This window comes from Epargyreus clarus, unplaced genomic scaffold, assembly GCF_041222505.1.
Source record: "Epargyreus clarus isolate Ecla_fem2 unplaced genomic scaffold, WU_Ecla_fem_2.2 ptg000035l, whole genome shotgun sequence".
In the NCBI taxonomy this organism is placed as follows: domain Eukaryota; kingdom Metazoa; phylum Arthropoda; class Insecta; order Lepidoptera; family Hesperiidae; genus Epargyreus; species Epargyreus clarus.
The window spans coordinates 9640440-9655847 of NW_027332240.1; the positions used below are offsets into that span (position 1 = coordinate 9640440).

The 15408-nt window shown below is 36.4% G+C and overlaps 1 protein-coding gene across 1 annotated transcript; it reads right to left on the minus strand.

Moving 5' to 3' along the window:
- Positions 1–10738: 10738 nt before the first annotated feature.
- Positions 10739–14719, minus strand: LOC140756734 (uncharacterized). Its single transcript, XM_073092282.1, has one exon. It carries the CDS (start codon positions 14717–14719, stop codon positions 10739–10741), a length of 3981 nt encoding a protein of 1326 aa, XP_072948383.1.
- Positions 14720–15408: the final 689 nt, after the last annotated feature.

Sequence of the window (15408 nt, forward strand, 5' to 3'; positions counted from 1 at the left end):
CATTTAGATACTCGCTGACTACAGTCGAATACATGTGAATATGAATAATGCAATTGTATCGAAACTCGCCACTGGCGTAGTTCTCGGAGGAGTGTAGATTTTATAGCGTGAATCAAAACGTAACGCGTCTGTATTCGTGCTGTTGACGTACTCGTCATTGTTCGGCGAGTTACTCGACGGATTCATGAGTATCTAATTGTTGCATAACAAACGTTGCGTTGTAAAGTAACTACATATTTAAAATTATATTTTGTTCGACTTTCAGAAATTTATATGTCACAAAAATGTAGTACCAGTAAGTCAATTATTTTTTTCTTTCGAATGGAATTTTGCCAGTATTGAATTATTGTTAGTAAGTAAATATAACATAACGTATAATATTTACTATAATTTAAAACTGTAAACTTGTAAAATATTATTATTTGTAATAAGTTAGCTCAAAATTTAATAAGTCGGCCATCACAAGATGGCGCAGGGCAATCAAAATGGCTGTTCTTTAACTGTATCTAAAGCTCAAATATTTGTACTGAACTTATTCTTATTTTTAAATAGATAATTAAAAAAAAACAGTTAACTTTTTAAGAGATTATCAAAATATATGTGTTCTAATTAGTTTTTTAATATTTGGGATAAGACTTGGTAACAATTCATCTTTACCAATTTTTGTATATTTCAATTGTCACGAAATGTAGGCAAATATTGGTCAAAATTGATTATTATTACTACCGAACCTCAAATTTTAACTCCCTACATAATTATATTATGCCATTTAGTCTTGTTACGGTGTTTCAGTGGCAGGTAACTTAATATTTTCATGAATTTTATTAGGAAATTTTATTTTAGTCACATTATCCACCGGTGAAAAATACAGTTAGCTGTTTCAAGTTAAGGTCAGATGAAATACAATTTAAAATTTTAACTTTATTAAATGGTTGTCGTATAGTAATAGCATATTTATTAAGTTCCTTTAAATTGTTAGAAAAAGAGGTACAAAGTGGTATCAATTTGTATGTATGTTTGTATGTGGACATACAGATGTTTTTTTTAAGTAAAGATATGTTTAAGAAGTTGGGGACCTAGGCAGTCAATACACGAGCGACTACTACGCCGACGATAAACGCCGACAGTCGGCGATGGTCGTCGCATGGTCGTCAGACCGACGACTGACCACGGTCGACATCAAGCGATAGGCGACGATCGTCACTAACCAGTGCAGGATTACGCCGTTTGTCCACCGCCACCGAGCCGATACCGATAATTAATGACGGCACCGAACTAGCGTTACACACATTTACTATAGCCGCTTGTCCACCGCACGTCCGTCACCCGAGCACCGTCATCCTGGCCGCCGATATTTCGATTAGATCGGCGTGACCGCTAGATCGGCACCGAGATTTTGACGGGCCGATGTGCCAGCAATATAAAACACGTTGGAACTCCATACACTGCCGTCACACGCGTGACAGCTGGAACAAAATAAACCGCCGATATCGGTCGCGGTGGACAAACTATCGCTGTCACGTCATATTAAAATCGGCCCGAAATAATCTCGTTCTCGGTATCGGTGACGTTGGCGGTGGACAAATGGCCTTAAGACTACTTGATGCCGTAAGCAATCCAAGCCTGTAAACCCTCTCCATAAGTAAACTGTATGGGTTCTCAAAAATACAATGAAAGCCATGAAAATTCAAAAAAGGAGGTTCTCTATTTGACCGCTATGTATGTATGTGTGTAAACTTGTAGGTATGTTCGCGATTTTCTCAAAAACTACTGATTAAGAACTTTATTCGAGTGCTCGGATATTTTCGCTGTTTCTGGTAAAAAGACGTGATACCTTAGGCGATTGCTTATTTAGCTTAAAGGCTAATCCTACACTGCAATTGTGCGTCACCGACAGTCGCCATCTCGATCGTGGCCGACACGAACAGTCGCTTGTGTGTTACCTGCCTAAATAAATAATTATTTTAAAATCGCATAAAGTAATCTATGTAATTCTATACTAAACATTTTGTATACCATAAAATAATAGAAATATATAATGTCAAATGGGTATTTCGAAATATTTTTACTTGTAAATATTTATTCTTTGCTTGTAGTTTTGTTATTATTAACATCGTAGTGTTTATTATAATTGTAACTACCAAAAATACAAATTATTTAAATTAAATAATTTCATTGTAAATGCATTTAACATTAATTAATTCCACTGAATACAAATAAAAATAATTGTATAAATAGGTACATAATACTCATGTATATACAGTAAATAATGAAAAATATAAAGGATTTTACAATTGGTGTATTTTAATTATTTCCTTAATAATTAATAAATAAATACTAATCGAACGCAATCGAAGCAAAGGGTTCCGTACCATCATTTTTATTACTATAATCTGATTTTTTAGGGTTCCGTGCCCAAAGGGTAAAAACGGAACACCTATTACTAAGACTTCGCTGTCTGTCCGTGTGACCGCCTGTCACAGGGCTATATCTCCGGAACCGTAATAGACACACGATTTTTACAGAGGTTGCATAACGGTGGCCGCTATAACAACACATACAATAAAGTTGAATACTAAAGGGGGTCTCCATACAACAAACCGGTATTTTTCGGCATGTATCGACCTAACTGTTAAACCGACCTAGGTCAACGGTTGAATTTTTTACAATCCGTGTACTACTATAATTGGTATTATAATTGATAAGAAGGTACCTAATAAATAAGAACCATGAAACATATTTTATTACAGTTATTTTAATTTTATTAAACGTTGTTTACATATCATTCATCATCACCCCAACGCAATCTATCGTTGTTTCATATAACGTATTTCATATAACATATAAGTATTGTTGAAAATAAAAAAAATAATAGAAACAATGAACATCTGGTGGTACGGAAGCCTCCTTGTGTTGTTCGACTTGTACTTGGCGAATTATTATCATTAGTATGTTTTATCATGACAGCCATAGAAGTACATGTATCGTGAAACTTTAAAGTGTCTACATATTACCGTTTAATGGTTAACTTGAGAAACGCCGAAAATTACAACTTTATTTGTAACCTTTACTTTTAATTCATTTTTTTATTTTGGAGTATTTATTGCTATAGCCGCCATAGTACTCTGTACTATACATTATAAAATAATCAAGTGTCTATAAATTGTATAAATATTGTATAAATCTATAAAATTGCAAAAGATAGAGGCCCTGCGACAGATAGGCAGACAGCATAGGCTATAGCAGCGTTTCCCAGCCTTTTTTAGTCCACGGACCCTTAGGAAAGCAAGCACAATTTTCACGGACCCCCTTAATAAAATAAACAGCAAAAAAACAAATTAGGTATTAATTTTAGTTATTACAGATACAAAATAAAACAAATACAGAAGGTAATTATAACTATTTATTATGAAAGATATGAAAAAAAAATATGAAGGTTGGTGTTGCTTTTTTGCAACTAAATCAGGGATATTCGGGTTGTTGTTGCTACTAAGCTGTAATCTCAAATCAGATTCTACTTGTTATCTGTTTCTGTATTTGTTTTTTGTATAAACAAGATAGAGAATGCCTTTTCTCATAGGTATGTGGTTGAAAAAAGCAGTAAAGCGGCCCTTTTGCATTAAATGAGCGATTTATGTAAGTATGGTCCAGAGATGACACTCGCGACTACATAATATACTCGCGGACCCCCAGGGGTCCGCGGGCCACAGGTTGGGAAACGCGGGGCTGACACCACGGTAATAGGGTCCCGTTTTAACCCTTCGTACGGAACTAATGTACCTCTTTGCCAATATCCTTAGTTGATTAACATTGATCTTAATATACCTACATATATTTCTATCAACATTTGTTTACAAAATATAATTTAATGAAATGAAATTAACACTAAAATAAATATTCAATACTTACAAATCCCCGCCTGTCCAATTGCTTTGTTTTCATAACGTTTGTAATTACTATTTACACAAACTTAAAATAAGACTAAATTCCAACTTGAAACTAAATTTAGCACAATATTTGGAAATGATATTTTATTATGATCTTTATTTTTATTTTATAACAGTAAAATAATTTCACAACAAAATGTTGAAATGATGACAAGACCGTCTTCGTCGACGTAAAAGTATCTTACTGGCAAATTACAAATTTCTAAAATTAGCCGATATACTAAATGCAAGTGCGGGATTTCCCCATGTGTCGTGGACACTGTTTGACCTGCGTATAATACATATAGGGCTGCCACCTTTTTTAGGTTACTAAAGGGTAAAAACGGAACCCTATTACTAAGCTGCTGCTGCCTGCCCGTCTGTCCGTTAGTCACAGGGCCTTATCTCTTGTGGCCTTGTGGCCGCTATAACAAGAAATACTAAAAGTTAAAAAAACTTCGAAATAAATGGGAGTCGCCATACAAAAACCGTTACCGCCATACAAAATAGCGTGTTTATGTTTTATTTATTCATATTACACTTCAATTTATTAAAATGGATTTACTTCCATAGCTGTTATGATTACAAATACTAAAAAAAAGAATTTGGTGGTACGGAACGGTTCATAAATTTGGTTTTCCTAGAATAACATTGCACAAATAAAAAAAATACTTTAAGAAAAAATACTGTGCACTTTAATTATTTTTTGCCAAGTCACTGTAATTTATACTAACGTCCATTATTAATAACAATAAATATATCGATTGTTTTGCCTATTAAAAATCGACAGTTCACACTTCACAATTTCTACCCGACTTCAAAATTTAATTATTTGGTAGGCATAATGGGTCTTGTCCCTGTCGTTCCGGGACCAGAATAGGACTACGGTATCCTCTGCCTGTCGTAAGAGGCGACTAAAAGGGGGCTTTCAGGCAAGAGTGGGAGCTCTAACCGCCCGGCTAGCGACCCCGGGAAGAACGATGGTATGTGTGACCTCAAACTGTTGTGCGCTCCACAAGAAGTGGCGAGCTTCATAATCATCTGGGCGGAGCCTGACGGAGCAACGCGCTAAGAGGACGGTCCCCGGGGGGTTTTAGTGCGGTAAAAGTCCCACATAACCCGTCGTCGCACCCACGTCGTCAAAGGTACCCACCTTTTGAAGGTTTCCCCCTCGTCAACAAAAAAAAAGGCATAGTGGGTCTGAGATTTTTTCGTCGAACTATTAGTGATTTTGGAGAAGGGCACGACATCCGAATTACCGATAAAAATATGTTTCGTGATAATATTATGATACCTAATACAATTGAGTAAATGGAACAATAACATGAACTTCAGGACGGGCGCAAACCCTAGCCACGTGTGTTCATAACCCTGTATGCATAGATATCTATGCTATCTACGCTATCTACAGGCCTGTGCCTGGCACGTAATTATGCTGGGAGCTGTAGGTATGTGTGACACATCGGCAATTTAATCCTGTTCCAGAAAGAATTATTCGCATTTTCTCAGCCTGTACTTATTCATATAAAGAAGCATTTTTAGCAAAAAGAGTACCTACTTGTTATGGTCATGGTGATAATTAAGTATCTACACTAATATTATAAAGAGAAAAACTTTGTTTGTTTGTTTGATTGTAATGAATAGGCTCAGAAACTACTGGACCGATTTTAAAAATTCTTTCACCATTCGAAAGCTACATTATCCACGAGTAACATAGGCTATATTTTATATGAATATATTTGATAAATAGATTTTGAGGTGGTACAAAGTTTGCCAAGTCAGCTAGTTATTAATGAAGCTAAAATACAAATTACGATTTACGACTACACTTCCATCTATTATTAAGTAGCAAAAGTTTTACCCAAACTTGTTGTACTTGACAACAGATGGCGCTGTAAGCCTAAAGAATCAATATGATTCCAAATAATTATATTTGGAATCATATTGATTCTTTAGGCTTTATAATTAATCCTCCTATTCAATTATATAACTCATTGTAGATTTAAATTAATACGTGATGCAAATTTAAATTTACCCAGGCTAAATACGATCCATTAGGAAATAAAAAATCTTACAAATAATATTTATTTAAAGAGTCAACTCTATACGATTCTGTAACTACAACTGTGTTTTTTAGAAATAAACTTACATAATTATTACTAAATGTATATAGATTTAGATATACTATAAGTTAGAAAGATTGAAGAACGATGAAGGTGGTAGAACCCTTTGTGGATCGACTCCGGCGGCACCACCGCCACACCTATTTCTACCTAATAACAGCAGTGTTAGGCGCTGCTGTGTTCCGGTTTGAAGGGAGTGGTAAGGGAGACAGACTTTTCCGAGGCGTTCCAGCTTAGTTCTCAGGGGTAGCGGCGCATCTGTGGCCGACCTCGGGTAGGAATATCTGATCCTATCTGGGGTTGATTACAGATGTCCATGGGCGGCAGTAGCCACTTACTCGTCTGCTACTCCTATATTAAAAAAAAAGTACTGAGTTTTCATAATTTATGTAGTCGATAATTGCACTACGCTCTTATGTTTGTGGTGCCATCTCTCGGCAAAGTATAATAAACTAACGTTGTGACATCAGCTGTCACTTATCGATACGTCGTCACTAGATGGCGCTAGCTGACGTAACAAAGAATTTCTAAATTAGTTGCTGACCCGGCAAACGGTAAAAATGTTAAGGGTGAACAACCCTTATCACTTAGGGGTATGTAAAATAAATAGTAGCCGATTCTCAGACCTATTGAATATGCATATAAAATTTGGTGAAAATCGGTAAAGCCGTTTCGGAGGAGTACGGTAACTTACATTGTGACACGAGAATTTTATATTTCTAAATTATAATTTAATTATAATATATTTAATTATAATTTAATTATAATTAAATTATAATTTTACGTGGACATTATTATCAAAGTGAACACTTATAAATCTGTTGTAAGTAAATTTGGAATATAATATTTTTTTATAAAGAAATAACTCAGTTACAAAATCAATTATAAAATCAGTTCTAACAAAAAGATGTAAATTTAATTTTAAATTGTTTTGAAATTGCTTAGAAGTGTATGTGATGCTTAAAATAGCTTGAATAAAATAAAATAACAAAGAAATATATATCGTAATGTACGTTTGTTTGTGTATAAACTTTCCCAGATATTAAAATATTTGCTTGTGTTCAACAAATTAATAGCGTGGAGGTATGTATGTACAGATTAAATATTATATAGTACCTAAAGTGAAGACAGGTGTACTAATGATGTTGTTGGTCTGAAATAATATTTATGTCGTGTCATTATACTCTATGACATTGTCACGACCGTGGTGATCTCGGGTTCTTCTTCGGGTTCGATTCCCGGACAAATTAATGATTTAGATTTCTGTTCTGGATCTGGGTGTTAACTAGTCCGTTAGTATCTTCAACAGTAAATTTTATCCTAATATGGAGCTGTTATTCCTAGGTATAAATTGTTTTCTAAAGGGAAAGTTTTGTGGTTCAACAGCACCACCGTCATACCTCATAAAAGCTGTGTTACAGCATTTATATCTCATAAGAGCTGTGTTAAGCCCTTCTGTGTTCTAGATTGAAGGGTGTGATAGAAGAGAAACAGCGAGCCGTACGAACTTAGTCCTCAAGAGTAGCTAGTAACAAATTTGTCACCGACCTCAGTAACCTTACCATCAGTTTTCAAAACATCCCAAAATTTTACGTTACGTTTACTTATTCCATTATTCTGTTCCGTTTGCTTCAGTAGACTGAGTAAACGTAACAATAAGTAAGTGGTTAAGTCTTTTTGTTTGCCTCACTTGTTCGCAAAAAAGAGAGACCAAACATAAAGCGCCATTTTGTCAATTTAGACTTTTAATGTTACGTTACAGATACTCTAGTTCTGATACAATCCGCTAGAGGCACTGATTTGAATTTGTATGGGCAAATACGTAAGCAAATACCCAAACTATCATATTAGTCAGAACGTAAAAACTCATTACCGGTACATTACCATGTTCATGTCCGGAAAAATGAGTATGGGTTTCAATGTATACATACGCAACAATTGAAACTATTTCAAAACAAAACAATGATTGATACGTATCATATCGTATCGTATCACATTTAACCTTTAGATGTCGGTTTTAAAAATATACTGTCATATTTTTTCTCAAACCCGCTAAAAGAAGATGGTGGAACCCACTGTGTTGCGACTCGGGCACTAGAGCTGTACCTATTTCTGCCTTATAACAGCAGGGTTGAGCTGCTGTGTTCTGGTTTGATGGGTGTGGCAAGGGAGACGTACTTTTCCGAGGCGGTCCAGCTTAGTTCTCAAGGTTAGCAGCGCATTTGTGGCCGACCTCAGGTAGGAATCTAATCTTACGTGGGGTTGATTACAGATGCCCATGGGCGGCAGCCACTTACCAGCAAGTGGACGCATGCTCGTCTGCTACTTCTATATTACAAAAAAAGAAGTATATCTTAAAAAATATTTAGTGTTACATAAGAAAACCGTGTGAATTGTGATTTAATTATACTGAGTACTTAATGCTCAAATCATAAAGTGATAACATGTGACAATTTACGTTCGTTTGTTAAAACAACACAATCATGATACCTTAAATAAATCTGTAATCAACTGTGCAAATATAATCCAAATTATGGTATTACAGAACGCGCAAGATAGTTTATTAAATGAAGTATTTACTGGTAGTTAAAATCTGTGAGTTATAAAGATAACGGTCACGTGTGGTAAGGGCGCTGTTTAGTCAAATCAAAAATATTTTTATTAAAATAGATTCTTAAGAGATTTTTTTTAAAGCCAATATTCTACCACTTTTTGTATACAATATAGTCGCAGCAGACGAGGATGCAATCCACTTGATTGTAGGCGGCTACTGTCGTCATGGACATCTGTAATCAACCCCAAGATAAGAAGACTTAAGATGAGATTAGCTTTCCGAAGTCGGCCACAGATGCGCCGCTACCCCTGAGGACTAAGCTGAAACGTCTCCAAAAAAAAGTGTGTGTGTCAGCTACGACGCACGATTGGAGTTTACTCCTTACGAATGATAATTATGATATATATCGAATAGAAAAAAGGGTAGGTAAATGAACGCATCTGCTAAAATGATAAGAGAAACAAACATATATCTGTAATTATTCGGATTATTTATATTACTTCAATAATGCGTATTACATAAAGTATGTTACAAAATAATATAAAATAGCGCCATCTAGTGGCAATTTTATAATTCTAGAATTCATTTAAAACGTATTGCTAATTTTATATAACTTATTTTGAACATAATTCATTAGCAATAATTCTGTAATAAATATTAAATAATACTGTTTTGATTTTGCATGTTTATCGTTGATAGATGGTGCTGATCAATAATGCATCCATTTTTATAAGTTAAATTAATATATCAGTAACTTACAAAAGCCTCTTTATGTTAAAAACTTATTTTGCTAATATTATATCTTATTGAATTGCTTACTGATTTTTATACGTTACTCTTCTTTAAAAACGTTCATAAAAGATTGTTAATCGTATTATGGCGCCAATGTTCATATTTTTCACAGTGTTTATAAATGATCAATCCTATAACTTAATTTATGGAAAAATGTAAACAAATTAGTTAATGATGTTTTAATGTTTTATATATTGCTAATTATTTTTATTGCAATAATTACTTTCATATGGGATTTGAACTTACTGTATTTTAAATTAATAAAAGCACTCTTGATTCATATTTTGGTTACCGTTACGCCTCAACTTTTCGTGTTACACTTGATTTTACTCCTCATAAAATTTCCGTACCGGGCCTTATAACTCAAATCGTTTCTTAAGGAGTAAACTCCAAAAAAGTATCTCGAATACCAAACTATTTAAACCAGAACATAGCAGCGTTTAACACTACTGTTGTTATGCAGAAATAGGTGTGGCGGTGATGCCGCCCGAGTCGAACCACCGAGGGTTTTATCACCTTTACAACTTCGCAAGACTTCGTTATGAAGAAGTCGCAGAAGAAACTCCATAGCACACATTGAAAACAAAAGTTTGTAATGACAGACCAACGCTAATGGAACATGTGGAGCTGGAGCTACTTCAGACCACACAGTTTTATCTGTCAAATACTCGCATTTCTTTTATAATTTAGTCGTAGCAGACGAGCATGCAGTCCACCTGATGGTAAGTGGCTACTGCCGCCCATGGACATCTGTAATCAACCCCAGATAGGATTAGATATTCCTACCTGAGGTCGGCCACAGATGCGCCGCTACCCCTAAGGGACTAAGCTGGAACGCCTCGGAAAACTCTGTCTCCCTTACTCTTCGAACTCGGAGAGAGGTGAGGGGGTTGAGGGGTTGTTACTAACCACACTTGTAATAAAAACACACTTGTATGTTCCACTGAATATATTTTATTAAATTTACAAGCGGCCTCTTATAGTATCTACGAAAGGTTCTCAACAGCGTGATTCAACGGCTATTTTAGCAGCGCCATCTAGTTGAATATTACGGAACTATCACATACAAATTATTTGAATATAGAACACAAATTTGAATATTGAACATACCGCCCACCAAGGGCAAGATGGACCTTGCCCTTTAATAACAAATTAACAATATTACAACAATTACGACCGCCCACCATAGAGAATCTAGGAAATACAAAGGTTAAATATTTACATAAAACTTTCTTAAATGAGTACCTTTAAAGCACTTGCACATACATAAACATTGTCCAGCAAAATTAGAATGTAGAATCTAATTTACTTATTATATTGTTACACATACAAAAAATATTAGTTTACTTTTCTATTGGTAAGAAACATAATTTCGACACAGGTCGTTTCAAAATTCCAGTTTTAGTTTTTAAAGATACAACTCTAACAACCTTGTCTTCTCCTGGATGAGTGGCAGTTATTAGACCATAAAGCCATCGGCATGGGGGCAAATGATCCTCCTTTATGACTACTACATCGCCCAGGGAAGGTTGTGATTGGCGATCAGTCCATTTATACCGATGTAAAAATTTAGTTAAGTATTCCTGCGACCACTGTCGCCAAAATGTTTGTAACATTCGTTGGGTATGTTGCCATCTCCTCAGACTGCTCACATTTGACTTTTCAAAATCATAATCAGGTGCTGCCACTGGTGGTTCACCTATTAAAAAGTGCCCTGGTGTTAATACCGTAAAATCATCTGGTTGGTCATTGAGAGCTAACATTGGCCGAGAATTGAGGCAGGCCTCTATTTGGGCTAGTACCGTGGCCATTTCTTCGTATGTCAGCGTCGAATTACCGACGACTCTCTTTAAATGGTATTTTACAGATTTCACACCAGCCTCCCACAAACCTCCAAAGTTGGGCGAATGAGGCGGTATGAAATGCCATTCGCAATGATTAATCGCCAGTGCTTCAGCTACCTCCTGATGCATACGCCTGTACTCATCAGAAGAACGTTTTTGTAACTCGGTTGCTGCCCCAACAAAATTGGTTCCATTGTCGCTCCATAACTGAGAGCAATTTCCTCGTCTGGCTACAAACCTCTTGAAAGCCTGCAAGAAGCCTTCCGTCGTTAGATCAGTCACAACTTCAAGATGTATGGCCCTAGTAGCCATACAAATAAATAAGCAGATATATCCCTTATGGGATTTATGACCTCTGCCCTTGGTCGTGCGGATTTGAATAGGCCCTGCGTAATCTACACCACTATGACTAAATGGACGAGTTGGGGTAACACGAGCAGCCGGCATTTGCCCCATCAACGGATTTCTAGTGACTGCTGAGTTTTTGACACAGGTTACGCATTGTCTGTTATGTGACTTTATTAATTGTTTTCCGCCCAATATCCAATACTTGCTTAGAATATATGCCAAAGTCAATTGTAGTCCACCATGAAGTGTTTGTTTGTGGGCATCAGAAATGATTAGTTCCGTCAGATGAGACTGCCTTGGTATTATTATTGGATGCTTCTTATTTATATTCAACCTTGAGTGTGACAGTCGACCTCCCACTCTTAATACACCATCGTTATCAAGAAATGGATTCAGTGTCTTAAGTTTGCTGCCTTTAGGTAAGTTTTTATTTTCTTTTACTAATTTAATTTCATCATTAAAGTTGTTCGATTGACATTCTTTAATCCAGATTGTTAATGTATCTCTTAATTCCTTCACTGTAAGATAGTTTATAGTTATTTTAGGTCCTCTTGTTTTGTTGCAATTGACTATGAACCGCCTGCAATATGCCATGACTCGTACAGTTTTCGTTAACGAAGAATATTTATCCCATGTAGATTCTTCTAGCGTAGCACAGTGTGTTTTAAGTGCTTCCATTTCAGTCTGAAACTCTTTTGGTCTGAGATAGATGATAGGCTCACGAGATATAAAGTCTGGACCGTGAAACCATAACTGATTGTTCACCAGTTCCAAAGGGTGTAAACCTCGAGATGCTCCATCTGCAGGATTCTGTTTGGAAGATACGTGGCACCAGGTGGTTGGTTCCAAGTTATTGAGAATTTCTGACACTCGATTCGCCACAAAGACATTCCATTTGCTTGGATGGTCATTTAGCCAAGCTAGTACCACGGTCGAATCGGTCCATGCATGAATGTTGTGCTTCTCCACATTCATCACCTGTGCAACTTCCAACAACAATCTGGTAAGTAACACGGCACCGCATAGCTCTAACCTTGGAATGGAAACTACTTTTACAGGTGCAACTTTAGTCTTGGCCGTGACCAAGGTAACAGTCACCTTTCCTGCTGAGTCAAGTACACGGAGGTATACTGCCGCTGCGTATGCCACCTTAGATGCATCGCAGAAACCGTGAATCTCACGACAAATGTCGTTCACGTTCGTGCCATGCCATCTAGGTATACGTAATTTATTAAAGTTGGTCTGCTCTTCGCGGTAAGTCAACCATTCATTTAAGATATTGTCTGGTACCTTATCATCCCAATCAAGTGCCGCTAGCCAGAGCTTTTGAATTATGATTTTTGCTATTATTATGCTTGGTCCTACCCAACCTAGTGGGTCATAGAGACGAGATATATCTGATATAATTCTTCTTTTCGTTACAGGTTTTTTCAGCTCAGGCAGATTAACAACATAGCGAAAGGAGTCTTCACTTCGGTCCCAGGTAAGTCCCATTATTTTTGTAATATCATCTTCTTGTATTTTCAGGTTCCCAGTATTGTCCCCTTTTGTTTCTATACTTTTCATTACTTTTAACAGCTCATCGCTGTTACTGCGCCATTTTTGTAGTTCGAAACCTGCTTTGCTTAGTAGTTCGTTCATTTCCTTGTATACTGTTTTTCCTTCCTCGACGCTATTAACACCGGTCATTAAATCATCTACGTAGAAATGTTTGAGTATATTTTCAGCTGCTGAAGGATAATTTACACTGTGATCATGTGCTACTTGCTGAAGAGCCTTTACTGCCAAATAAGGCGCTGACGCCGTACCAAAGGTGACTCTGGTAAGTCGGTAACTTTTTATTTCTTCCTTATCATTTTCTCTCCAGAGTATGCGTTGACAATCAGCATCCCGCTGGTTGACCTTTATTTGTCGATACATTTTAGCTATGTCGGCTGACATACAAATGGGTGAAATCCTCCATTGCATCACAATGCACCTTAGTTCTGGTTGCAACTTGGGTCCAACCAGCAACTGATCGTTTAATGATAAATTATTTTTCCCTTTGCATGATGCATCGTAGACGATCCTTACTTTGGTAGTTTGTCTGTCATTTTTGACCACCGCGTGATGAGGCAAATAAATTGATTTATCATTATCAATCTCATCCTTAGGTACCACTTCCATGTGATCTAAGTGTAAGTACTCTTCAATTACTTCCTGATATGTTGCTTTCATTGTTTTGTTCTTGTTAAGACGATTTTCTAAAAGTTTCAGTCTTTTTTCAGCTATTTCCCGTGAAGCCGTTACTTCAGGAGTACCATTTCTGAATGGAAGACGTACGATATACCTGCCATCCTCATCCCTTTGAGTTGTTTCCTTGAAATATTGTTCACATCGTTTTTCATTATCTGTGAACATGGTTTCCTTAGGTTGCCGTTGGTCTGACTCAAGTTCCCAGAATCTTTTGAGCATGTCATTGCTTTCCGTGCAACAGTGCATAACTTGGATCTGCGAAATAGGATCATTTGATGGATTCACCATACCTGAGAGAATCCAACCGAAACTAGTAGCCTGTGCTATTAAATTACCAAACGGACCTTTCTTCATGCCTTCTTGTAGTATTTGACTGTATGTTTCTGCACCTAAAAGAAGGTCAATGTGATTTGGAACATCAAATTGTGGATCAGCTAAAACTAGTTCCTTTAATTCTGGCCAATCCAATTTTTCAACTTTTCTCGTAGGAAGAAGAGAAGTTATGTTTTTGAGGACATATGCCTTCACCGGAATCCTGACATCAGAATTAATCAAAGATTTGATTTCGATGGTAATCATCGCCTTGGAAATAATTTGCTTATCTCCACCAAGACCAGTTATTTTTCCTTTAATAAGAGTTTTATTTAAACCCAAATACTGTGCCGTAGACTCAGTGACAAAGGATGACTGCGACCCCTGGTCTAAGAGTGCGCGAACCTTGTATCCTACTCCGTTCCTGGAAGTAGCCTCCACTAGTGCTGTGGCGAGCAACACCTGTTGCTGAACTGTATCCTTTGCAAAACAAGATACTAATGGTGTTGGATTGGTTTCCCCATTAGCATTTCCTGAAGAAGAGGCAACATACCCGTTATTTTCATTGTTATTGTTGGTAACCATAGGACTCCTTCCCTTGGGATGCAGGAGCGAATGATGATTTCGTTTGCAAATGTAACACTTTACCTGAGACCGACAGTCTTTAGCCGAATGACTACCACCCATACAATTAAAACATATATTATTGTCAAAGACAAACTTACGCCTGGCATCTACACACTTTCTTTGGAACTCTTTACAAAAGCTCAGTTTGTGATCATTTGTACAATATGGACAAACAACATTTTTTACATGTAAAGATTTAATTTTGACAAGTTGGCTAACTGCAGGAGTTGGTTTGGTATTTAGAAATTCTAAAGCTCTAAACCTAGTCAATAAGAAATTCTTAAATTGATCATAAGTAGGCAATTCTTCACATAAACTAGCGATATTAAATTCCCACTGTCGACGAGTTTCTGGGTCTAACTTTAAAGTAAGAATATGTATGATTAAAATGTCCCAGCTCCTAATATCTATCCCTAAATTACTCAAGGTAGCTAAGCAATCATCAGTTGTATCGACAATAGACTTTAAACCGGTTGCGGACTCATTAATAAGATTCTTTTGACTTAACAATCGTTTTATTGCATGATTAGAAACAAATCGTTTGTTATCATAGCGTTTTGTAAGTAATTCCCAACATCGCTCAAAGTTTTCTTCTTGTATGGGAATGTGTCTAAGAATTTGTTCTGCTTCACCCACTAAACAGCCCT

Excerpts from the sequence above, each read along its gene's own strand:
- LOC140756734 (XM_073092282.1), bottom strand. The coding sequence starts at position 14,719 with ATGGTTACCAACAATAACAATGAAAATAACGGGTATGTTGCCTCTTCT.